This window comes from Bolinopsis microptera, chromosome 12 (assembly GCF_026151205.1).
Source record: "Bolinopsis microptera isolate Bmic1 chromosome 12, MBARI_Bmic_1.0, whole genome shotgun sequence".
Taxonomy (NCBI): Eukaryota; Metazoa; Ctenophora; class Tentaculata; order Lobata; family Bolinopsidae; genus Bolinopsis; species Bolinopsis microptera.
The window spans coordinates 1,895,956-1,923,061 of NC_087083.1; the positions used below are offsets into that span (position 1 = coordinate 1,895,956).

Below are 27,106 nucleotides of genomic sequence, written 5' to 3' on the forward strand. Positions count from 1 at the left end.
GTAGGCCTGGCCATCTCGAAGTGAAAGTAAGAAATTGAAAAGCAGTCGTTGATGTTAGGCATTAAAAATGTTAAATGCTGTGCAGATGAGGTATGAAGGTACGTCGGCCACATCCTTCGGAAGATATCCCGGTTTTCGAATTCTAAATCATCGAGATGGCTGGTATGGTAGAAGATATCGTCGTTGACATGAACCACCGAAGGTAGCCTTTGCCAAGTTGAGGCTAGAGATAAAGCTCAAGTTGTACTTCAGGCATTCTAGTATCGAGAGAGTAGTATAGAGCAGTTGATATCGTTCATTACCCGCTACAACTACGAGTTGGATAAACAACCAGTTATAAGAGATCTAGAAGATGTGGAAGTAGATTAATTGTAACTCCAAGGAAACGAACGAGGAACCGCGTACATCAAGAAAGTGCAAAAGTGCCATAGCATGATATTTAGAATATTTAAATTTTATAATAACTTCTTTTTCATCGATCCAATGATAGAATGATACATAGTCTAGTCCGATGATACTGATAGAAATTGAAATTATCTGAAATTAAAAAGTTGTCATATACTGGACAATAAGTTCTCAGTGGAATAATTTTTGAAAAAATTCAACGGACTTTAATTTGAACGGACCTTAAACGGACGAACATTATTTGAACGGACATTAAGATGAACGCTAGGCCTAGATCCTCCAGCGTTTAATTAATATCCGTTCAAATAAGGTCCGATAAGGTAATTACGGTGACCTCAATGCTCTCTGGAATGTTATATGTAGTATTATTATCGGTCGTTAATTTAAATGCTGCATTCGCTAGCATCATTTCGTAGATCATCAGAGAATGCATTTACATCACTGCTTATAATATGATAACATGAGTTATATCCCTCGGTCAAACCTCGGAATATAACTTGTTTTATCCAACTCGTCATACTCGTTGGATAAAAATATTTTCACAACTCAAAGTTGTGAAAATAATGTTCTCACATTATAAGCAGTGATGTAACTGCTTATTATTTTATTTTATGATGCACTCTGAAGTACTTATACGACACACATAGTTTACATTAGAGAATATGTTTGTTGGAATACAAAACTTTGTTTGCTAAATAATACAACTTTATTGAGATACGAGGACAACACAATAAAAGAGTAAAAAAGTATTTTTTAACATTTTTATTTAAATATCTGACTGAATATCTAAGAAGATTGCCAGATATTCAAGTCAAAACGTTCCAAGCATGCTTTTTCAGTAGATGTGTTCTAGTCCGGTCAGTTATGGCAATTTACCTGCATTTCATAGTAGAGGGCTGAAATTTTTTTTGGAGAGCCCTAAAACACTTATTTTTAGCTTTATATTAGCTTCAGTTTTTTTTTTCGCAAAAAATAAGTGTTTTAGAGCTTTAAGAACCTTGCCAATCGACTCGTCGTACAAAAAAACATAGATTTAGACCCCTAACATGTTAGGAATGACATTATATATATTTCTCTCAAATTTTGCCTGGACATTTTGGTACCAAAAATGGGCGTGGCCAAATTGGCGATTTTCCCAGTCTGAATTTTAGGGCTCCGAAGTTTTTTCGGTTTTAAAGACCTTTGAGAGCCCCCAAAAATTTTTTCAGCCCTCTACTATGATGCAGGTTTTGACCTGATTTTTACCATAACTGACCATAATAAACAACATATTTGTTGAGTATGAAGCCCCGGCTGATAAGAAGAACGCAGTAAGCGTCTGCAGGAAACAGCTGGTGTTGAACATTATCTTACAACTCGCGGTCTACCGTCTTCAAACCCGCTTCTCGACTGATAAGAGAGTTGCACTTTTATAATTGAAACATAATAATTTTGTGTATAATTACATATGTTAACCCTAATTAGTGGTGATTTTTGCTAATACTAATTGTTAATTGTATCCAATAACCCTAATTGAGTGTGTTTACTCCTCATTAACATCTTACTATATTTAAAGCGAGACGATATATATGGATATATGGATGGATCCGTACCATTTTACTGACACCACGGCATCAACTTTAACGCGACTTTCTGCAAAAACCGTAAAAGATGTACAACTAAAACTTTTTTGACTGGGTGTTATCTATCAATAGCTGGCGCTATCTAGCGCCAAAAATAATTGGTTACCTTCATCATCGCTTGAGATAGCCATCCAGGAAATTTCACCCGAGGAACTGTCCTTGAGGTCGATTCCTTTTCGCAGAGTGAACTTTTTGGATGCGGTCTCGTATGTGATACCTCCACAGTCTAGTAGGAGAAGGTGGCATTTAAGGTGAATTGATATTTTACCAGTGATTTTGCATATCTTTTGTGTATTGAATTTCAAGATAACCGATTAATTTTCTAATTTATCATCAAATTAACTGCAAGTTTGAACTGACCGGATCGTTTGAGACATTCGCTCTGAGCCTTCAGAAGACTGTCATATTTGGCTGTTCCTGCGCTGTAGCCGCTCAGATATTTACCAGCGTTCTTGCTCCAAGTCACTGGAAGAAAATATTTCTATTACCTCAGGTATTATATAGGCAGTTTTTGGGAGTTCCAAATAATTTCTGATTATTCTGATTTCTTGCGACAAATGATACTGCACTGTTAGGATAAACGACGTTTCAAAGTAACAACTTCGTATTCATGCTCAGCTGGATCCTTCCTGTTTTGTTTTTTCTGAGCTTCCCGCTCGATCTCCTTCTTCAATCATCATCATCAGTTAGAGTTGTCGCGCTCTCGAAATTTCACTCCACCGCGGCACCTAAAGGGTGAGCTCAATCTAGCCTTTCAGTCATTTGAAACTGTAAGTTCCTCTAATAGGACCCGAATCGAGGCACTTGAAGTAAACCATGAGAGTCTGACACAGGCCCTCGCCAGTTCACCACAGCCTCCGGCGAACCACAAGCCCGCCCGGCGTGACACACCGGCCTCTGTCGATGATACGAACATGGAAAGCGAACAGGGTATCCTGTGGTCCAAGATCGTTGAGAATGGAGGCTCCGAGACGTTCACTACATCGAACAAGAAGAACAGCAAAAACCACAAAGAGAATGTACCTGTACCAGCAACCAGACAGGACAACCGCAGTGAGTCAAAACATTCAGAGACCACCGCATCCGAGGCACAACCTAATCAACCGAGTCGTGAAGCCAAGGAGAGTAGAAACAAATCTTCCGGGCGAATAAGGGAAAGTTACAGACAGCACACTGTTCTTCTGATCCACGATAGTAACTTTGATCACTTCAACCCTAAACTGTTCAATAGTCAATTCAATGTACACTGCCTCAAGTTTGACAGCTATGAGGATACGACTAAAAAAACAAAGCTATTGAACAGCACCATCAAACGACTCAAGCCCGAATGCATATATGTTCACACGGGGATAAATGACCTTCTCAAAAAGAAATCTGGTATCGTGAGTATCGTTGAGGAGTTCTCCGAGCACCTGATGAACACAACCAAAGCCCAAATATGCTTCTCAGGACTGATTCCATCGAGCAACGATAAAGCCCTCAATGAGAGAATCAGCATCGTCAACAAAGATGTTGAAGACTATGTGAGCTGGCTCCACAAACACAAGCCGGTTGCAAAAGATAGGATCTTTACCTTCCAAAATGACAGCATCGGTGACCAAAACTTTTACACAAGTAACGAAGGGTTCAAGCTGAGAGAACGAGGTCAAAAAATGCTGTGGGTGCGCCTCCGTGAAGGAATGAGGAAAACAATGCGCTTACCTCGAGTAAGCTATCAACCAAAGGACAGATCCAGACGCAGCACGAACAGGTTTAGAGATGAATAGCCCCCCTAAGATGAGACACTCACTCAAACTCATGAGCTGGAACATCAACCACCAGCGTGACAAATTTGAGGGTGTCAAATTCGAAATTGACGAGGTCCAGAAGCTCATAGCTGGCCACGATATCGTCTGCCTACAAGAAACTAAAGGACAGGTTTCTATGCGGGAATTCAAATGCTTCAACGCCAACAGATCGGATAGCAACTCAGGTGGCGTGTGCACAGCGATCCGGAAGCACTTGGCTGCAGGAGTAGTCAGAGTTCATTTTTCCAAATGCGACGACATACTCATCGTAAAGCTTAAAGCCAAATACTTCAACCTTGACAAAGATCTGAATCTTATAAATGTGTACGACTCGCCAGCTCATGGCTCATACAAGAAACGAATGCGTTCCAAAATGGAACAATATACAACCACTTGTGAGCACTTAGAAGAGTGTCTATCAAATATCCTCGACTCCGAAGATGCTGCCATACTTGGTGACATGAACGCGAGGACCGGCACATTGAACGACTTCCTTATACCATGCGAGTCTAGGGACCTTCAAGTTGAACTCGATCCTCCCCAGCATTCTATATCTCCTACTGAGGTAGCCTCTAGAAACAACCAAGATCGGATTCTCAACTCCAACGGCAAACCCTTCATTGAGCTACTCCAGACAACTGGAATGATAATCCTAAACGGAAGGACAATTGGGGACATATTTGGCAGTCCAACTTGCATTCAAAGAAATGGAGTAAGTACGGTCGACTACATTTGCGTGTCCCACAGCCTCCTTCATCGGGCAAGGTTCTTCAAAGTTGGTGACCTCACCCCTTATTCTGACCACAGACCAATATCCACCACTTTAACCACTAACATAAGGAACATTGTGATGGCTGGCGACATCTCGAACGAAATGGAGCTCAAATTCGCATCGATCCCGAAGCCATTCAAGTGGACCAAAGATGCCTGCTCTGGACTTGGTACCACAGAAAAATTCAAGTCAGCCCAGAACACCGCTCAATTCAAAGAAAAAGTTGATTCTCTTCTTCAAACTGATATTTCCTCCCCTGACGACATTCGCAGTTTTAATGAAATTGTGATTGCCACCTTTACTAACCTGGCAAGTCAAGTTACCACCCAGAAAAGTGGAAAGCCCAGTACTAACAAAAACAAATGGTTTGATTGGAGTTGTAGGCATGCTAAACGATTAGTCTGTAGAGACGAAAGAGCCAAGAATAACACCCACATCGATCCTATGCTCGTGGAATCCAACCGAGCAAGATTTTACCTCCGTAAGAAAGAATACAGGGCACAAACACGAGCTAGAAAGGGAGCTTACCTATACAAACTTAACGAGAAAATCAACCTCAGCAACAACATCAACTGGGCTGCTTTAAAAGACCTCTCGTCCGCTTGCAAGGACCCCGATACATTCGACATATATGACCTGATCGCATTTCACAAGTTCTTCAACGACCTATACAATCAGAAGTGCAAGGACCCCTCGCACGGTGGACTACAAACGAACACTTCGACCAACGAAGCTGGTGAACAGGGAACCGAGTACCACCTCTAGCCATCAGTCGAACTTGAAAAACTCAACACAGAGTTTACTATCCAAGAACTGGAGAAAGTCACCAATAAGCTCCAGAATAACAAAAGCGTTTCATGTGATCTTATCTCCAACGAGATGCTCAAGAGCTCCAAACTCGGTCTCCAAAAAGTCCTTCTGAAACTATTCAATGGTTGCCTAACGCAAGGAATCTACCCCTGGAACTGCTCAATAACTACCCCCCTACACAAAAAGGGGGACAAGCAGAACCCCGATAACTATAGAGAAATCACAGTCGGAAGTTGCCTTGGAAAACTCTTTGCATCCCTCCTCCTTGATAGGCTGATCGAATTCCGTAAAGTCGTCTGTCCCGACTTCCCTCACCAACTCGGATTCAGAGCTGGTGCCCAGTGCTCTGACCATATCCTGACCCTTACAACGATCATCGAGAAGTATACAAAGAAGCTGAAGAAGAAAATATTCGCTTGCTTCGTGGACTATCGTAAGGCGTTCGACACAGTCTGCAGGGAGGCTCTCATGTACAAACTCAGTAGACTTGGTATCGGAGGAAGCTTCTTCTCTTGCCTCCAGAACATGTACAGCAACTCAGTTACCCGTATCAAACTGAGCAAGAAGCTGTCGGACACCATCGATGTCACCATTGGTACCGAACAGGGGCATCCAATATCGCCGGAGCTCTTCAAGGTATACATTCATGACCTCTCCATTAGACTAGCAGCTCTTGAGGACTTGTCAATTCCAGAACTGAACGGCTTCTCGGTCAGCCATCTTCTGTGGGCAGACGACCTGATACTTTTGGCACTCGACGCCAAAAGCCTGCAGAAACAACTTGATTGCCTGCACGAATTTGCAAGTAAATGGGAACTGTCAATTAACATCGACAAAACCAAAATCATGGTATTCAACTCGAGCTCTCGTTTGCTGAAGTGCTCCTACGGGTTCAAACTAGGGAACCTGGACATCTCATCGGCCAAATCTTACTGCTATCTAGGCATTCAATTCAGTCTCAACGGTTCATTTAAAGGTGCCATGAACGAACTGAGGAAAAAAGCACTAAGAGCATTTTTCTCGATCAGACGCATGGTCGACACTCGAGCATTAACAACAAAAACCATGCTCAAGCTTATAGACAGCCTCGTTAAACCAGTCGTTACGTATGCCTGTCAGATATGGCTACCGTGTACAAAAATGGCTTGCGCTGATGGTTCAAGACAGAACCTTGCTAGAGCTGCAACAAAGGACGCACTTGAGACAACACACCTGAAAATGCTGAAATGGGTGCTCGGCTTACACAAGAAAGCTAACAACAACTTCTGTTACGGAGATACGGGCAGGTTACCATGGGCCCTGTCGGTACTACCACAATGCCTGAGATACTTCGACAGATTGTCTCAGACATCACCCGACGTGAGCAGCGTCAACTTTCTTGTACATCAGACATTCCAAGAGCAGAAGAATCTAAACCTCTCTTGGTATAAGACCTGGAACTCGATCGCTCAGTCTGAATCCAAAGCGGCCAAACTCGCTCGATCCGACTAACGCAGAGCAGAAGGAACGACCTCAACTGCACATGGAAATTTGGTTGATCACTTTGTAAAAGATTGGAGAACAGATTTAGCATCCCAAAAGAAAATGCAATTTTACTGCACTATCAGACAGGTATTCGGAGAGGAGCAGTATCTCAATCTAAAGAATAGTCAATGTCGCATGCACATAGCAAAAATCCGCTCCAGTAGCCATGACCTCCTTATTGAGAGAGGGAGATACACAAAAGAAACTGGAACGTGGACGAGAGCCTGCAGATTCTGCTGCAACAAGGATAACGTTCAAGGCTTAGAATATCTCCCCTTTTTCGAAGGAACAATCATTGAAAATGAAGAACACTGCCTCACTGAATGTCCAATGTACCACTCAGCGAGACTCTCACTGTCGGAAAACCTTAAGAGTCTTTTGCTGCTCAAGGAATACGGAGCTATCATGAATTCTGCCCATGTGCAAGAACTGGGCAAATTCCTTTGCAACTGTCACCGCATCAGGAACCCGAAAAAGACGCCAATACTGCCTGTCACCCCATCAGGACTACCAACTCAACAGACATAATACAGATCAACCATCATTATGCAGATTTCACGATCTGTTGTACGAGCATGGAACACTAGTGATTACTGTTTCCAGTACGTTGTGACTGTGAGTGGGAGGACTGTTTGAGTATAGAATGTGTCTTTTGTGGACTCGAATACTAATATCGCAGTTTAGTGATCATTGAAGTTGCCTTTTACTACTTCCTCTTATGTTAAATTATTATTTCAGCAATTATTTCTATTTCGGTTGTTTGTACGGGAGTTAAATTTTAAGTGATTTTGTTTTAAATTTTCATGATTCTTGAAATTCGAATTTTAGTTACTCTAGATATGTTATTCATTCATGTATAGTCGAGACGATGGTGTTAGTGCCATCTCCGACAACTTTACGTTTAATTCCGTTTAATTCCGTTTAATTCCTACTTTGAGGCCTCCTGCCAGGTAACACCGGCTCTCAGACATAGGCAAGCTTACCGCGCACGGCGGTTTTTTTTGTTTCGTCCTTTCCGTGTGTGCCGTTTTGTGCCAGCCTCTCTGCTGTTCCTGCGCTTGCGCTCACCCGCTCTTCAGTGGGCTGTTCATTTGACAGAGTTACTGGCTGGCACTCCATCTTCTCACTCACAATCAACATCAATGAAATTCAAAATTATGCAATCAATCACTATTGACTATACATCCACGATCACATGATATTTCCATCGAGCTTACGTCCCAAGTCTATAGCTACCTCGGGAGGTTGGAGGGACTGGACAAAGAGGGATGCTCTTCTTTAGTGAGGCACGCTTACGCCGAGCAGAGGGATCTGAAACTGTTATGGTTATCCCGGCTGGAATCCACCAAGAACACAGTGAAAGAACTGAAAGGAGGAAGTGATATTTCAAACCCGCTCAAAATCAGCGAGGCTATGAAAACCCTTTTCGTTCAACAATGGAACAAAGAGCGAAAACTCAACAGAAAACTAGGATTCTACAACCTCATCAAGGCAAGCTTCGGTTGCGAAACATACCTGTCGATCAACCTACGGCTACAGCAGACTAGGAGACTTGCGCAACTCAGAACAAGCTCGCATCAATACAACATCGAAACTGGAAGACACGGCATGCATCGACAAAAACTTTCGAATAGGGCATGCAAACACTGCATGCCCTATTGATCTTCACTCGATCTTCTTCTAGAGCTCGATCTCCTTCTAGAGCTTCCTTTCCCTGATCCAATCATCGAAGATGAACTTCATGTATTGCGTACTTCCCCTCTCTATGAAGATCTCCGCCACTGTTTGTCCCAACAAAGTAAAACATTACTCTTCTCTGACATTGGACAGATCTTCGCACACCCTACAACAGTACAACCATCGGAGACCTAGGAAGGTTCCTTACCAAAGCTCATGAACGAAGATTCCCTAAAGCGTCCTCCAAACAAATTCCTAACATTAACAATATTGCCAAATTATAATCTATGACTCGGAACACTTTCAGAAAAGTTCATTTAAATTATTAAGTATTTTGAATCTCACTCTTAAGATTTACGGGGTTCATTGTATATATATACTTTATGACTTTTGGGTAAATTTAATTTTTTATATCTGGTCAGACATTACCATTGTAATTTGACTTTTGAATCGTTTAATCCGTTTAATCCGTTTATGATCAAAACACAAAACTTTGTAATATACTGTTTCTGTATGAGATTTGAATAACGTTACTGTAATGTTTCAAATTATATTTTAAATGTTCAAATGCTCAAATTATTTGTTATATGGACACGTTCATTGAAGTTTGAGGATATTGGTAAATTTCTAAAATAGCGTTTTCGACGATAGTGGCTTAATTTTAGCATCTATTAATCTAGCGTGTTCATAAGTTCTGAACATTAGCCACATGACCCATACTCCCATATGCACTGCTCAGAAATAAAATGTATTGCTTTTAGGCACTATAATGTAAAAAATGTCACATTTTTGTGACATTGTTTACCATAGCTGCCCAATTATCATTCCTTGGTCTGATATATAGTAGATTAGGTCAATCTAACAATTATGATACAACATTGGTTAAAGGGCACGGATCGAACGGCTTTAAGGCAATATTTCGTAAACTTTGTCACACTCAGAATACGATACCTCTTTTCTACTGTGAGGTGTCATCAAAACCTTTTCAACTCATTATTTGATGGTTCTTCTGCCAATCATAGCCCTAAAATATGTTGTTTTGAAAAGTTAGCAAATACATGCACTTGGTTATTGGGAAATGATGTAAATTCTGTCACATTATATGGAATTTGAAATTCTGGGTGAATTTCCGAAATCATTTATATCTGATTTTGGTTTGGAAGGCGGGAAAACTCTATATAAGGACGATACACGGATACAGTTGATATAAGTATAGGGCAGTTGATGTAAACATCGTCACAAAATGATACGACATCGTGAATAAGTTAAATTTTGCGGGAAACCTCTATATAAGGACGATACACGGATACAGTTGATTCAAGTATAGGGCAGTTGATGTAAACATCGTCACAAAATGATAAGACATCATAAAGAGGTTAAATTTATGTGACGAAATTCACATTTCTTGCCCCTATTTTGAAGAACCATACCTCGGTTAGAATTCAATATTCTTCCAGGAATTGTTGGTTGGTTATTATTTATCAAATTAGAACTCAAGTTTAACAATGCTGAGTTTAATTTTATTATGTTACTGAAATGTGACGAAATTTACTTTTCCTGCCCCAACAGTATAATTTCAATGTGATGAAAAATTGGCATGGGTTTCTACATTTCTTGTATTAATCCATTCCGATTATAATAAGGACTATCGGTATGAAAGAAAATCTATCTAAATTTTAAAATTACGTATGTGACGAAATTTACATTTCTTGCCCCTATTTTAAAAAACCATACCTCAGTTAAAATTCAATTTTCTTCCAGGAATTATTGGTTGGTTATTGTTCTGCAAATTAGAACTCAAGTTTAACAATGCTGAGTTTAATTTTACTAAGTTACTGAAATGTGACGAAATTTACTTTTCCTGCCCCAACAGTATAATTTCAGTGTGATAAAAAATTGGCATGGGTTTCTATATTTCCTGTGTAAATCCATTCTAACTATAATAAGGACTGTTGATATGAAAGAAAATCTATCTACTAACTAATGCAAGGGCTGATGTGACGAAATTTACATTTCTTGCCCCCTATTTTGAAGAATCATACCTCGAATAGGATATAATTTTACTTTATCACCATACCTATGTCGATAAACTAGTTATTTTGCCAACACGGAGCAAATAAAGTTATAATATTTTTTTTGTGACGAAATTTACAAATTTTTACCCTGTTCAGGTGTTGAAATTTATCCAATGTTAACATATCACTGCCATATAATAATTTATATGACCGGCGTATGGTTGAAATATTGTTAATTGATCCATCGTACGTAATATAGGGTGTTTAAGTTGGTATACTAATATTTACTCAATTTCACACATGTTGAGATATCATACAAATTTATGTGACTAAATTTACCTATTTCTGCCTTCTGTATTTGTATTTGCCTATAACAATGAAATATGTGAACAATTCCAAACACATTCAGCTCACAAAATAATGCTAGACTATTCGGCATTTCTTGTCAGGATGTCATAAACATCCCTCATATAAATTTCTTAAATGTGTGACGGAGTTTACACGGTGCTACCATTTAACGAAAAAAGTCGCTAAATATGTAGATAATAGTCATATACAGCTATTCTATGAATTGGAAATTCGAAAATTTGGTCAAACACGGCAACAAGGGGTCCATATAAACTCCGTCACATTTTTATAGTGTGACAAAGTTTACAACTCACTGCCGGCCGCATTTAAGCGATATCTTATCGTCTGATAAAGAAATCGTTATGCGACAAAGTTTATCTAGAGGATGAAACGATTATCCTAACCATTGAGGGTTTAAATAATTTTATAGTGTGACACATTTTACATCATCGTGCCATTTAGTAAGGTCACTAATATTTACCAATATCCTCAAACTTCAATGAACGTGTCCATATAGTAGTGTTGAAAGTATTAAAACAGGTATTATAGCAGAAACCCGTATAACCTTAAAATAGTGTCAAGACTCAAGAGACTAAAATAATTATTACCTATTCAATTCGCGTTTTTGACACCACTTGGCCGGGGTCCAAATTTTGTAGTATACATAATAAGCAGTTACATCGAACCTACTCGTGCTAAGTTTTACCTCCGAAAAAAGGAATACAGGGCTCAAGTTCGATCCAAAAAAGGCGCATATCTCTTTCAACTGAACGAGAAAATAAACAATGGCAATGACATTAACTGGTCTGCTCTGAAAGATCTCTCGTCCTCCTGTAGAGATCCTGAGACATTCGATCTGTACGATCTATTTGCTTTTCACAAATTCTTCAACGACCTCTACAACCAAAAGTGCAAGGATCCATCCCACCGTGAACTTCAAGCCCACAACGCAAGCAATGATGGGAGCAGCCACCCTGACCTACCAACTGAAGTGGAAAATCTTAACATGGAGTTCACTCTACAAGAGCTTGAAAAGGTGATCAACAAACTCAAAAACAACAAGAGCGTATCACTGGACCTAATATCGAACGAGATGCTCAAGAACTCCAAACTTTGCCTAAGGAAAGTTCTTCTCAAGTTGTTCAACGGCTGCCTGGAACAGGGGACTTACCCATGGAATTGTTCGATAACCACCCCTCTCCACAAGAAGGGCGACAAACAGAACCCTGACAACTACAGGGCGATAACTGTTGGAAGCTGTCTAGGGAAGCTATTTGCTTCTCTTCTCCTTGAAAGACTTATCGACTTCCGCAAAGTTATCTGCCCCGATTTCCCCCACCAACTTGGCTTCAGAGCTGGTGCACAGTGCTCGGATCACATCCTTACAATTACCACAATTATTGAGAAATACACGAAAAAGCTCAAAAAGAGAGTGTTTGCTTTTGTTGACTACCGGAAAGCGTTTGATACGGTGTGCAGAGAAGCACTCATGTATAAGCTCAATCACCTTGGTATCGGAGGGAACTTCTTCGCTTGCCTTAAGAACATGTACAGCAACTCGGTGACCCGCATCAAACTGATCCAAAAACTATCGGAGACCATTGATGTCACCATTGGAACAGAGCAAGGGCATCCAATGTCTCCTGAATTGTTTAAGATATACATCTACGACCTCTCCATCTATCTAGCAGCCCTAGAAGATCTCTCTGTCCCTGAACTTAATGGCTTCCCAGTCAACCACCTGCTCTGGGCCGACGATCTCATCCTTTTAGCTCTTGACCACCAAAGCCTTCAGAAAGAGCTTAACTGCCTAAATGATTTTGCAAACAAATGGGAGCTATCTATCAACATTGATAAGACTAAAATAATGGTCTTCAACTCAAGCTCGCGGGTGCTAAACTGCTTGTACGGGTTCAAGCTTGGACAGCTCGACATCTCTCCAACAAGGTCCTACTGCTATTTAGGTATCCAGCTCAGCCTCAATGGATCTTTTAAATGCGCCATGAACGAACTGAGGAAGAAGGCGCTTCGAGCATTCTTTTCGATAAAACGCATGGTAGACACCAGAGCTCTGACCACCAAAACCATGCTAAAGCTAATTGACTGTCTGGTGAAACCGGTAGCAACTTACGCCTGTCAGATATGGCTACCCTCGACTCACCTCGTGAAAGAAATGGCGCGTGAACCCAGCCAAAGACACAACCTATCAAAAGTTGCAGCAAAAGACACTCTTGAGACAACACACCTCAAAATGCTCAAATGGGTACTGGGTGTGCACAAGAAAACTAACAACAACTTCTGTTACGGGGATACAGGAAGGATGCCCTGGGCCCTCTCAGTTCTGCCACAATGCCTCAGATACTTTAGAAGACTTTCCGGAGCTTCTTCTGAGACGAACAGTGTCAATTTTTTAGTATCTCAAGCGTTTCAGGAACAGAAAAATCTTAACCTCTCCTGGCACGAGAAACTTAGCTCTGTGGCTCATTATGAAACAGAAGCAGCTCATGGCACCATGAGGGATGTCTTTATCAATGACTGGAGGGTGGACCTGGGATCGCAAACCAAGATGCTGTTCTACAACAAAATCAAGGAGGAATTTGGAGAAGAGCAGTACCTCAATCTGAAGAGCAGGCAATTCCGAACGAATACAGCTAAAATCCGCTCCAGCAGCCACGACCTGATGATAGAAAGAGGGCGTTACACGAAGGAGGCCGGAGTCTGGCCAAGAGCATGCAGATTCTGCTGCGATAGGGATCACGTTCTCGGCTTCGAATACCTTCCCTTCTTTGAAGGCACGATTATTGAAGACGAGGAACACTGCCTTACTGAGTGCCCCATGTACCACTCAGTACGATCTTCTCTCTCAGATGACCTTAAAGGGCTTTTACTTCTCAGGAACTACAAAGACATGATGAATTCAGCCCACATAGAAGAACTGGGCAAGTTTCTCAGCAGCTGTCATCGCATCAGAAATCCGAAAAAGACACCAACATCGTCTTCCACTCGATCTAACACATCCGGTAACGATTCCGAGTCACTGTCTTAAGGACATTTTAACTACCCCAGTGGCCCTTAAACGAGTGTTCGAACTGTTTTCATTTGGAGTTACAGTTGCATAATTTACGCCCGTCTTTGAGTTTGTGTGTAATCTTTCCTGATAGTGTATTTTTGACTTTTGGAGTAATTTTGTGAATTTTATGAACCATTCCTGCATAATTTATTACCTTGTCGGTGCATTATCCACTTTAACCAGGTTAAATTATTATATTTGATTTTATTTCTTTTTCGTTCAGATTGTAGTGAAGTTAATTTTTTAAACGTGTTTTGGGTCTTATTTATGATTTTCTTTAAAATTATCTTATTTATTTCATTGATGTATTGTCACGACGGGTTCGTTAGTGTTCCCCCTGACTATTTAAGTTTAATTCCAGTTTAATTACAGTTTAATTCCAGTTTAATTCCATCACTGCTTATAATGTGATAACATTATTTTCACAACTTTGAGTTGTGAAAATAGTCCAACTCGTCAAACTCGTTGGTTAAAACGAGTTATAATCCGAGGTTTGACCGAGGGATATAACTCATGTTATCATATTATAAGCAGTGATGCAAATGCATTCTCTGATGATCTACGAAATGATGCTAGCGAATGCAGCATTTACATCGGAAATTAACGACCGATAATATTACTACATATTACATTCCAGAGTCAAACTTTCTAGAGGACACATCCTTATCTCTTAAAATTGTTACAGGTCGCTGAGATGTTGCTAATTATTTTAAATTGGTTAAATAAGCTCAGTGAAGCTCACACTCACACAAAACTGGCCACAAATGTTTGACTACTTGTTATTGACATTCTGTGAAATTTTGAAGCAAAAATATTTATAGTGGATGTCCTTGCTGTACGGCAAGTTAAACAAGGAACTGAAGCTACTAGGTTCCGTACAGACTCAACTCTGCACCCGTGTCAATATGTTCATTATATGCAAGCCTCTTGATTTATAAGTAATGGCACTTTCTGTTTTAAAAATAATTAGCAACATCTCAGCGACTAAGGATGAACCAGGGAGATAACTATTGTTACCTCCTATTTACCTGTTAATCACAGCCTAAATGTTGTACCAGGGAGATAACAATAGTTATCTCCCTCCCAGTTATTGCACCCCTATTTAATGCATTATATTAGCGTAAACAAGAGTGAGATAACAACTTTTACATTATGGACAGTTACACACTGATCATGAGAGAATGGTACTTATACCCCACCTAAAAATGGCGCACCTGATTTTGTGTATAATTACATATGTTAACCCTAATTAGTGGTGATTTTTACTAATGCGAATTGTTAATTGTATCCAATAACCCTAATTGAGTGTGTTTACTCCTCATTAACAGATGAACATGAAATTGGACTGGTACAGGGGTTTGGAGCCTGTCCTCGCGCTAGACCCATGTTTCTCTACCGATCATGTCACAGCCTACCGCACACAAAAAACAATCACTCCAAGTTAATTTTCGAAAGAAACCCGAGTATCACAAAACCACCAAAAGAGGACTTTCTTATTCACAACGGTTTCAAGAAACGAATTCCTCCGCAATCAACACAACCCATCTGGAGTAAAATATTCACACCACACGTCATTACTAAAACTTTGAAATGTAGCTTTAGAGAATATTGGGGGTCTTGTATCAACACTTCTCGGAAATTAGAATTCTATCGTGACCTAAAATCCAAATTTAACAAAGAGTATTACCTAGACAGTGTCATTAAATATGCAGACCGTGCTAATATCACAAGACTGCAGATCAGTGCACATCGACTCGAAATTGAACTTGGCCGATATAATCAAACTCCTCGTGATGAGCGAATATGCTCCTGGTGCAATTTAGTCTTAGGTTCTGGTATTATTGAGAATGAAGATCACTTCCTTAACCATTGTGATCTTAACGCTGCATCGAGGCGAAAAGTCCTAGACAAGATCCAGTCACTCATATCAAATCCAATCAAACCATCTGCGACATCTTATTCTGTTCACACTGTCATCCCTGGAGCAAACGTCCTCAAATTCATCAGCAACAACAGTGAAATCATTGAATTAATCACGAACGAAAGTCAAGTCCACCTCACGAGAGTCGTTGCTAGATTTGCCACTACGTGTTTTAACAACCGCAAGAACTTCGTCGACTCTCTGGCCAATACATGAACACTGAAAATCACTGTACCAGCGCTTTTGTTTCTTTTCGCGCAACAACGAGTGCAAAGTGGCCTGGCTCAATACAAGCATTACAGCATTATCAAGGCGACTGTAAACAAAATATTTTGTGTCAAAATCTTTATTTTTCACTTTTAGTTTAAGTTATATTAGTATAATAAATTCAAATCTTATGATATTGTTATTATCTTAACAGTTACTATTGTAGCTCAAGATTTTAAATTTATATTCCTTGTATTCCTTGTATTCCTTAACATCTTACTATATTTAAAGCAAGACGATATATATGGATATATGGATGGATCCGTACCATTTTACTGACACCACGGCATCAACTTTAACGCGACTTTCTGCAAAAACCGTAAAAGATGTACAACTAAAACTTTTTTGACTGGGTGTTATCTATCAATAGCTGGCGCTATCTAGCGCCAAAAATAATTGGTTACCTTCATCATCGCTTGAGATAGCCATCCAGGAAATTTCACCCGAGGAACTGTCCTTGAGGTCGATTCCTTTTCGCAGAGTGAACTTTTTGGATGCGGTCTCGTATGTGATACCTCCACAGTCTAGTAGGAGAAGGTGGCATTTAAGGTGAATTGATATTTTACCAGTGATTTTGCATATCTTTTGTGTATTAAATTTCAAGATAACCAATTAATTTTCTAATTTATCATCAAATAATTAACTGCAAGTTTGAACTGACCGGATCGTTTGAGACATTCGCTCTGAGCCTTCAGAAGACTGTCATATTTGGCGTTTCCTGCGCTGTAGCCGCTCAGATATTTACCAGCGTTCTTGCTCCAAGTCCCTGGAAGAAAATATTTTCATTACCTCAGGCATTATATTTATAGCAGGGACCCGTATAACCTTAAAATGGTGTCAAGACTCAAGAGACTAAAATAATTATTACCTATTTAATTCGCGTTTTTGACATCACTTGGGGGTCCAAATTTTGGGCTCTAGAACACAAAATCAGGTGCGCCATTTTTAGGTGGGGTATAAGTACCATTATGTAACTCTAATTAGTCAGTCACTAACTCTAATTAGTTAGTCACTAACTCTAATTAGTTAGTCACTAACTCTAATTAGTTAGTGACTAACTGTATATTTTTTATAGGGTAAATTTTAGGCATCTGTTACCTTATAACAGATGCCTATAACACTGCTGACGAGGTGCTAGGAACTATACCTCCAAAAAAACACAAATCCTTCAGTACTGATCCTGAGATCGCTGAACTGTCACTTGAACGCAAGCAGCTGATGATTGCGAATATGCAGAACAAATCCCCGACAAACAGGAAGCATGTCAAGACCAACATCAACCAGCTAAGACGTAAGATCACAAAGAGACTCAGAGACATCAACAACCGCAGTGCTGACACACTCGTCGAAGAGATCAACAACACAGACGACGCCCGGAGATACTTTGGAGCCTCTAAGATACTCGCCAAAGGATATGTTAGACCAGCCCTAACCGTCCACAACTCTGCTGGGAATATCGCAGGTACTAATGAGGAGAAAGCGAGGATTATTAAGGAGTACTTTGAAGCTGAGTTCAACGACGCCGATGAGCCTTCCCTTCCTTCCTTAACCCCTCATCTAGCCTTAACAGTCCCATCACCGTTGCAGAGATAGAGAGAAATGGGCCATACCTTGGGTTTTGGAGCTCAATTTTGCTTCCTGAAGGTCTAAATTGTGTAACACTAACAGGCTAGTTTCGAAGTTGAAAATCAAAAAGTTGCACATGTGAGGACACGCCCAAATCTTTTTAATCTATTACAATTGCAAATGAATGGGAAAAGCGAGCGACCGATTTCATTCTCGGTATAATCAATTTGCATATGCGGACGGTAATTATTCGAATTAATATCATTTCCTTTTGCTTGGGAGAGAGAGACACTGCATGTTGCGGTCCACTCTACCCATGATTATGGGTTTTGGTCAAATAAATACTGACAAATTTATATATCCTACCTGGTACGATAAGTTCGTTACACAAGCCATAGTTGCATGTTTCAATTGCACAGGCATAATCCTTCAAATCGTCCAAAGCATTTTCAAATTCAGATTTTAATCCCCTACATTTATCCAATTCTGATGACACATCTGCCGCCTTCATACATTTATAACTTTTCTTATAGCTGAACCTGTTACCCTCATAGAAGGTCGTGGCAAGAGATGCGCACACGTCTTTTCCGGTCGGACACTGAGAAAAGACAATTTTATTATTTACCACCATATTTTCACATATAAATCAATCAATAAGCATACATTCAAATAAAGAATACCCAACTAAATTTTGGCCCTAGATGCTTAGATGGTAACATACTATAGGGGTCGTTCACATATTACGCAATCACATTTTTACCATCCCCCCTCCGTAATCAGTTTTACACATAGCTATTGTATCAAGATTACACTAGCGTAATCATTTGGAAACCACCTCCCCCTCTGCTGATTACGTAATATGTGAACGACCTCCTATTATAAATAGAATTGAGTGGAATATCAATAAATCCATACGTTAGCAGCTAACTGGCTATAAGTATACCTGTTGAACGCTGTATTTGGTACAGGCATTTTTAACCCCTGATTTCAAATTTTCGTCCAGGCATTTCCAACAAGTAAGCGATTGAGCTCGTGCCACCATTGCCACTATTATAGCTATTGCTATATTCATTTTAGCTTCTTTGCTTTAGGCTACTGTAGATATATTGTTAATAAATGTCAGTTTTGATATTGAAAAACAGGACTGTTTATCCCGACCTAGGATACAGCCAATGAAATGTAACTCAACGCAATGAAAACAACCGATGAAACGATATATATAATAATAAGGACTTGTCTTGCACGTGCAGACAAAGACGAAGTTTCACTCAATAAATCAAACCGGTTAAGTGAATAAGGAGTAGGATCGTTAAAACTGTGCAGGGATTATTTACAAAATAACACCGCAACTAATTTTCTATCCCGTTTCTTAGCAGTATCCCAGAGGGGTTTATAGCAGCCTACAAAAGCTACAATCAGACACTAAGCTCAGCTACAACAACAGCAAAACATACCTTACCCTTTATATTAATCCAAATTTATAAACTGCAGTACGCAGTGAGTAGCCGAGGTGCCGTGCAGCTCTATCCGCATTATCTTAAATGATTAGAGGTATAACATATACCTTGTCGGACCTTATTTGGACGGACATTAATTGAACGCTGGAGGCCCTTACGTTCATCTTAATGTCCGTTCAAATAAAGTCCGTTCATTTAAGGTCCGTCAAAGTTAAAGTCCGTTGAATTTTTTTCAAACATTTTTCCACTTTGAACTTTTTGTCCAGAATATGACAACTATGATAACTTATTCATTATTGTGCCTTAGTCTTACGTTAATGAAGGAAAGGTTCTCCTTGGTCTGCCAGAGGCACAGAAAACTCTACTAGTATATGAGGTTTTCAAGAGTCACTTGGCGGAAAAAGTCAAAGGAATTATGGCACTCAACAACATAGTTCATGAGTTAGTCCCCGCCAACATGACAAACTTTTTCCAGCCTCTAGATATTACGGTTAATCGTGTTGCCAAGGACATTGTCCGACGTTGTTATAGTTCATATTACTCAGGGGAGGTAATGAAACAGTGCTAAGAAAACTCCAAGTGATTAAGGTTAACCTTAAGTTGTCTAAGATAAAACCACTTCACGCCGAATGGCTTGTAAAAGTTGACACTGAAATGCAGGACCGGGGTTGTTTGATAAAAAAAGGTTTCCATAAAGCTAGAAATCACTGATGCTTCAAGCATGGACTATTTCATGCACGAAAACCCATTTGATGAAGATGATATGTGATATTAGACACTGATCGTGTATACACATTTTAACATTTTTACTGCTTAACGACTGCTATTCTTACTTACTGTATAAAAAATGGATTTAAAAATCATTTGCTGAAATAAAAAACGTCAAAAAATGAAAAAAATTCGGATTTTTGATGGTTTTGAATGCCTTCTAGAGTTCATATTAATGTCCGTTCATAATTATGTCCGATCATTTAATGTTCGTCCAAATAAGGTCTGATAAGGTATGTGAATACTCTATTTTAATGACCTTTCAAAAGTGGGATGCTCGGTTCACGCAGGTAATTTTCACTAGGAGTACCGGGAAGAAACATTATTATATAGGACTCACACAATTTAGTACACTGATATTTGCAGAAAAGAATTGGACAATTTTCGTTAATTAGGTAATCAAAATTTTCGTTTTTTAAACCAATTTTCGTTTAGTAAGTGTTTTGCGATTACTAATCTTGATTACGTAATATAGGAGGGGGTTGGGTCTTGATTACAGGGGGGGGGGGTCAAACCCTGATTACGTAATATAGGGGGGGGGGGTTCGGTCTTGATTACGGTTGATTACGGAGGGGGGGGGGGGGGGGAATTGCCAAAATATTGATTACGTTATAATATGTGAACGACCCCTTAATAGTACAACTTTGTTGAAATGACAACATAATAGAAGAGTATTAAAATATTTTTCTAAGATCAAAATGTCAATAAGTTCCGCGCCGTCAGCTATTGTCCTTTGAAGTTTGAACCCGCTAGTATATAGTAGTAACAAATGATAAAACTAAGTAAATTTGATAATAAATTTTTGATAATAAATTTTTGATAATAAATTTTTGAACTTAAAAAGGTTCTATACTGCGGTCGGCTGCTGTAATGTAACATATTGAATGTTGAGTATTAAGATGCTTATATTATATGCTATTGTTTTAGTAACAATAAATAGTAGGTTTTCGTAACAAAAAATGTAAAAATAAAAATTGTACGTTGAGCTTAAAACTGTTCTGTATTGCGGTCGGCTGCTGCAATGTAATATATTGAGTATTGAGATGTTTATATTATATGCTTTATGCTATTGTTTTAGTAACTCCCACATCGGAGCGGGTTTTAACTGCTAGGCTGCATAGTAAGCAAATCAACATCTCTGTTGTTGTGGCCTATGCTCCAACTGAGGGTGCAGAGGAGAGTGAGAAAGATAAGTTTTATAGGACACTCACAGATACATTTGATGGGCTACCTCGTCACGATATCAAGTTACTGCTCGGCGATTTTAATGCAAAAGTAACATCAGGCAGATATGGAAGTGAAGCGGTCATCGGTGGGGAATTACTCCATAGCTCATCAAATGACAACGGGACAAGACTTGTGGATTTCTGTGCGACGAACCAGCTTGTCATCGGGGGAACTCTCTTCGAGCACAAGAACATTCACAAGGGAACATGGCGGTCCCCCAACGGGCTCACCGTCAATCAGATAGATCATATCTGCATTGGAAAGCGGTTTCGTCAGTCACTTTTTGATGTTAGGGTATGTCGCGGGGCAGACATCGGCTCCGATCATTATCTGGTTCTAGGACTGCTGAAAATCAAACTTCAGTCAGTGACAAAGATCAACGCCAACAGGCCCAATGTGCCTGCCATTGAGCGCCTGAGGGATAGTACTACGGTTTTAGAGTACAATGTGGCTCTTCAAAACCGATTTGCAAGTCTGGATAGTGAGGTCGACCTCGAGGATATGTGGCGTAATCTCAGTCAGACCGTCACTGATGTCTCACTGGAGGTACTAGGCAAAAGACCCCGGAAGGCAAAGGAGCAACACCTGTCACGGAAGACCAAGGATTTATTGACTCAGCGGGCACAGTTTAAGCGCAAAGACCCAAACTCGGACACTAACAGGTCAGAGTATTCTAAACTTAATAAGTTAGTCAAGAAAAGCAGCAAGCTAGACGACAATAACTGGGCAGTTAGAGTAGCTACTGATCTTGAGGAAGCAGCGAGCAAAGGTCAGCAGCGTGAGGTATGGGCAAAGATCAAGAAGATCTCTGGTAAGAACAAGAAGCCTCAAGCATCTTGTGTCCGGGACAAGGACGGTAGGAAGATCACGGATCCCCAACAGCAGAGGGATAGGTGGAAGGATCACTTTACTGAACTTCTGAACCCCCCATCATCAAGTGTCAACCTTGCCGACCTTGATACAGTACCACCCCAACCCCACTTTAACTCTCTCTCTTGTTCGGATGGACCACCCACCAGAGACGAGATCAGTTATTCCCTGACAAAGCTTAAGAACAACAAAAGCCCAGGAGTGGACGGGATAACTAACGAGCAACTGAAGTATGGTGCGAGTGCTCTAGTTGATCAACTAGAGTGTCTATTCAAGAAAGTGTGGGAAGAAGAGACTGTTCCTGAAGATTGGTCAAAGGGTGTGATCATTGTTATTGGGAAGAAAGGAGACACTTCAGTCTGCGGGAACAACAGAGGGATCACCTTAAGGTCTACAGCATCCAAGCTTTTTCAGATGATTCTTCTTAAGCGGTTACATGCTGGTATGGAGTGTCTCCTTAGGGAGAATCAGTGCGGATTTAGACAGAACCGCTCATGTATTGATCAGATTTATTCTCTCCGAACTATTATTCATAACTGTCTTGAGTTTAACATTCCTCTTTACATTAATTTTGTGGATTTCAAGGCAGCGTTCGATTCTATCAGAAGGGACTTTATTTGGTGCAGTATGAGACACTATGGGCTGCCTGAAAAATATGTCAGAATATTTCAGTCATTTTTTGGGGGTACCATGAGTGCCGTGAGGGTTAATGGGGAGCTGACAGACTGGTTTGATGTTAACTCAGGCACAGGTCAGGGTGACATTCAAGCACCTCCTGTCTTTAATTTCTGCCTAAACTTTTCTGCATTTCTGGCTGAGACCAACAAGATCATCAGTCAAGGCGCAGTGCTACAGAAAGAGATGAAGACGGTCGAGGAAAAGGTCATTCTGGACACCGATTATGCTGATGACATGGCTATTATGGACAACTCAGGGGAAGGCCTACAGGAATCAACTGATCTATTAGTTCATTACAGCTCCTACGCTGGGCTCAGAATAAATGCAAAGAAGACCCAATGCATGGCTGTAAGCAAGTGCGCCTCCCAGCGACCTTTCATCAAGGATGATTGTATTGAGCTGTCGGTTGAGGGTGAACCCGTCGAGCAGGTTAGCAACTTTGTCTACCTTGTCATACGTTGTATGACCCGCCGCGCACGAAGTGCGCGGCTCCCCCTGTAGCGCTTCACTATAGTGAAGCGACCGTGGGGGTCACCACGTGATACAATGTCTACCTGGGTGCAACTATTAGTGGGGATGGGACAATCAACAGAGACCTGGATGTCCGTATCCAGAAGGCTAATGGCGCCTTTCATCAGCTCTGGGACATTTGGAATAGCAGAACTATAAAGACTCCAACCAAGATCAGGATCTATAGGGCTGCTGTCCTCACCATCTTGTTGTATGGAGCTGAAGTCTGGAACACCACCAAAAAGCAAATGAAACGTTTCGAGGTTTTCCATCAAACCTCCTTGAGAAGGATCCTTAGGATTAAATGGTTCTTTCATGTAACCAACGACGAAGTTCTTAGGAGGGCTGGCATCAAGTCAGTTGAGACTTTCATCAGTGCTGCCAGGCTACGTTGGTATGGACATGTAGTTAGAATGCCAGACTCTAGACTACCGAGGTTTCTGTTGAACTGGAAGCCAAACTATGGAAAGAGGTCAAGGGGCAGACCCCGTAAGAACTGGAAGTCCTGCGTACTCGAAGATGCTGCTAAGTTTACAGGTGTTGAAAACATCGACAACGACACAACAGAAGCTTTGGCTACCAACCGAGTACAGTGGAGACATATGTTACGCCGCCAACGCGATGTGTGTGATGCAGGCCACTCAAACGACTAGGAGGAGACCTTACCATGTAACATGTATGTTTAGTAACAATAAATATTAGGTTTTAGTAACAATAAAATGTAACAATAAAACGTTGAACTTAAAACTGTTCTGTATTGCGGTCGGCTGCTGCAATGTAATATATTGAGTATTGAGTATTGAGATGTTTATATTATATGCTTTATGCTATTGTTTTGCACCTAGGACATACACCAAGGCTCATAAACAATCATACATTAGACCCACACAGGACTATCTCAGATAGTGACACATATCCAGTGGACCATGCTCAGAAGTCCCTCGCCTGCCCGCCGAAGAAGAACATCTGAAGTGGGTTTGCTCTGAGCAAGGTAGTAACAGCTTCGAGACTCCAGAGGTCTGTTGCGTTGATATCTATTATTCTATGCTTTTGTATATACTTAGGGAGTCCTGGAGTGTGGCTAGCAGGAGTCACACTCTGTGGGCACGGCGAGAAGGCCTCCCTCTTCACTAGGAGGCCAGAAACCGTTGACCAAACCAGAGAGAGAGAGAGCTATTGTTTTAGTAACAATAAATATTAGGTTTTAGTAACAATTAAATGTAACAATAAAATGTAAAAATAAAAATTGTACGTTGAACTTAAAACTGTTCTGTATTGCGGTCGGCTGCTGCAATGTAATATATTGAGTATTGAGTATTGAGATGTTTATATTATATGCTTTATGCTATTGTTTTAGTAACAATAAATATAAGGTTTTAGTAACAATAAAATGTAACAATAAAATGTAAAAATAAAAATTGTACGTTGAACTTAAAACTGTTCTGTATTGCGGTCGGCTGCTGCAATGTAATATATTGAGTATTGAGACGCTTATATTATATGCTATTGTATAAAAAATGGATTTAAAGATCATTAGCTGGTATATTAGCTAGTATAAAAAAACGTCAAAGTAATGAAAAAATTCGGATTTTTGATGGTTTGAATGCCTTCTAGCGTTCATATTAATGTCCGTTCATAATAATGTCCGTTCATTTAATGTCCGTCCAAATAAGGTCCGATAAGGTAATAACGAAGTTCATAAAAGCATGAAAACAATTATATAATATATATCAAGAGTTTAAATTCCCAAATAGTCAGACTGAGCAGGTTGAGCTGTAGTAATACACAGTACTGAGGTGTTAAAACATTTTCATTACTATCTTCAGTAACATCCTGAATCAGAAACTCGGTTAATATCAGTTCCTACAAAGTGTAACATTGGAAATGAAATGACACAACTAAAAACGATATGAATATTTTAAAAAAACATAACTCTTGTGCTCCAATGCAATAGAAAACATTTAAGATAAATCCAATAATGGAATCCCAAACGGGTCCATGGCATTGAGCCCCAATGGACCGTGGACGTATAGTTCTTAGTTTCTGAATATAACGGTGTTCATCCACTTCTAGAGTTCTTGGGCTACTATTACTGAGAATTGACATTTTATAAGCCTGGTTGAAATTGTCACGTTGTTTCATGTTATGAACTTCTACAAGGTGTTTACCCAAGCTGAATCCGTCGTCGTTTTCTTCAGGGACAAAAGTATTGTCCGAAATGAGTTTGTAGTAATGGGCGCGATGTTCGTTTACTCGTGCCCTGAGGGGCTGCACCGTTCTTCCTACATAACACATGTTACAAAGTTGGCAGCTGAAGAGGTATACAACATTGTAGCTGACACATGTACCAGACACTGCTTTGGCTCGCTGTCCATTGACTGTTATTGATGGATGTGGAGATATGATGTTACAGGTACCGCAGTGTCTGCCCCCACATGGTCTTGTGTGAGGTTGGGTTAAGTCATCCGCAAACTGTTTTGCTTTGACTAACTTCCTTCTAAATGATGTTCCAGTACGTCTGACGAATTTGAAGATAGGGCGTGATGTACCGGCTCTAGATGATATTGGGGAGCCTGGGGTGTTCCACTTGTATGGGAACCAGATAATCCTGAGAAGCTCCTGGTTCTACTGAGTTCTGGTTCCAATCTTTGCACCGATTCTACTAACTCTTGATCACTGCCAAATGTTGAAATAACGCGGACTGCTGGTCCTGGAGACTTTGGTACCAGGACATTGCTGTTTGAGTTGTCCAGTGGTTTGAGACATCTTTAAAAGCCTTTGACTTTTTCACTGATGTTATCTACCATAGTTTTAGGGTAGTTGGATTGGAAGAAAAAGGTTTTTAATTCATCAATTTGTTTTCGGAGTCTGTCGTTATCATTGATGATTCGCCGGAGTCTCAGGCATGCACTATAGACTATGCTGCTGAATGTATGGTTCGGGTGGTGGGAACCGAAGTACAGGTAAGAGCGGGCATCAGTCTCTTCAACATGGAGGTCTGTCTGAAGATCACCTGCGGTGTCAAAACAAAATTTGATGTCTAAGAACGACACATAAACACTGTTATCTTCTATGATGTTCTCATCAATGTGGAGGCCAAGTTCTGCTAGCCTTGAGTTGACAGTCGCGATGAATTTTGAAAACTGTCTTTTCGTACCATGGAATACTCCACAGCCGTCGTCTATGTATCTTTTGACCGATTTTACAGGTTCCATTAGTTCCGTGTCTGTATAGACTTGCTCACGTATGACATGGTATACTGCTATGTTTGCAAGTTGTACACAGATACTGCCTCCTGTTGGTACTCCTCGTTTCCGTCTGTACCACTCTCCGTTAAATTTGCCTATAGACGACTCAAAGCTGAGTTCAACACTTCTTATCAACCACTCCTTGAATTTGGCGGACCATTCTGGTCTCTTTTCTTCCATGGCCACCTTCAAAGCTTGGATTGTAAGGTGGGGACTCAATGAATCATATAAAGCTTTGTAATCAAATGTGAATGCTTTAATGTTGCTTTTGAGTTCTGTGTCCAGGGTATTGTTGATATATATATAATATATATATATACGATGACATGAAATCGAGGCCACACCCAATCAACACCGAATTGCTCATACTGGTGTTTGTGAACATGTTAGAGACTCCGTTCATGTAACATATTGCAATAGGTCATTTAATCCGGAATATAATCTGAAAAGATGGTGCGAAACGAATTTAAAATGACAAAGTTATCAAGCAATTTGTTTATCTCGTTAGCAAAATTGAGTGGGTACTCGATGATTACCCAATTACGACACTGTAATTAAGCTCTC

The 27,106-nt window shown here is 40.2% G+C and overlaps 2 protein-coding genes across 2 annotated transcripts; one reads left to right on the forward strand and one right to left on the reverse strand.

Annotated features, from left to right (window-relative positions):
- Positions 1 to 1,483: 1,483 nt before the first annotated feature.
- LOC134824257 (uncharacterized) lies at positions 1,484 to 18,875 on the reverse strand. The gene is made up of 7 exons (XM_063836041.1): positions 18,728 to 18,875; positions 18,151 to 18,382; positions 16,880 to 16,984; positions 16,623 to 16,742; positions 2,388 to 2,492; positions 2,134 to 2,253; positions 1,484 to 1,794 (listed from the first exon to the last, which is right to left on the reverse strand). The coding sequence occupies exons 1-7, from the start codon at positions 18,854 to 18,856 to the stop codon at positions 1,778 to 1,780; spliced, it is 828 nt and encodes a 275-aa protein (XP_063692111.1). The 5' UTR covers positions 18,857 to 18,875; the 3' UTR covers positions 1,484 to 1,777.
- Positions 18,876 to 21,065: 2,190 nt separating this feature from the next.
- LOC134824497 (uncharacterized) lies at positions 21,066 to 22,756 on the forward strand. The gene is made up of 2 exons (XM_063836403.1): positions 21,066 to 22,495; positions 22,696 to 22,756. The coding sequence occupies exons 1-2, from the start codon at positions 21,066 to 21,068 to the stop codon at positions 22,754 to 22,756; spliced, it is 1,491 nt and encodes a 496-aa protein (XP_063692473.1).
- Positions 22,757 to 27,106: the final 4,350 nt, after the last annotated feature.

What these genes read in the sequence shown, in the direction of transcription:
- LOC134824257 (XM_063836041.1), bottom strand. Translation starts at nt 18,856, where the DNA reads ATGAATATAGCAATAGCTATAATAGTGGCAATGGTGGCACGAGCTCAA. An exon ending in TAACGAACTTATCGTACCAG is followed by an intron (nt 16,985 to 18,150) that starts GTAGGATATATA and finishes ATTTTCTTCCAG; the next exon opens with GGACTTGGAGCAAGAACGCT. An exon ending in CGAATGTCTCAAACGATCCG is followed by an intron (nt 16,743 to 16,879) that starts GTCAGTTCAAAC and finishes TTCTCCTACTAG; the next exon opens with ACTGTGGAGGTATCACATAC.
- LOC134824497 (XM_063836403.1), top strand. Translation starts at nt 21,066, where the DNA reads ATGCTTTATGCTATTGTTTTAGTAACTCCCACATCGGAGCGGGTTTTA. An exon ending in AACAGAGGGATCACCTTAAG is followed by an intron (nt 22,496 to 22,695) that starts GTCTACAGCATC and finishes ATTTCAAGGCAG; the next exon opens with CGTTCGATTCTATCAGAAGG.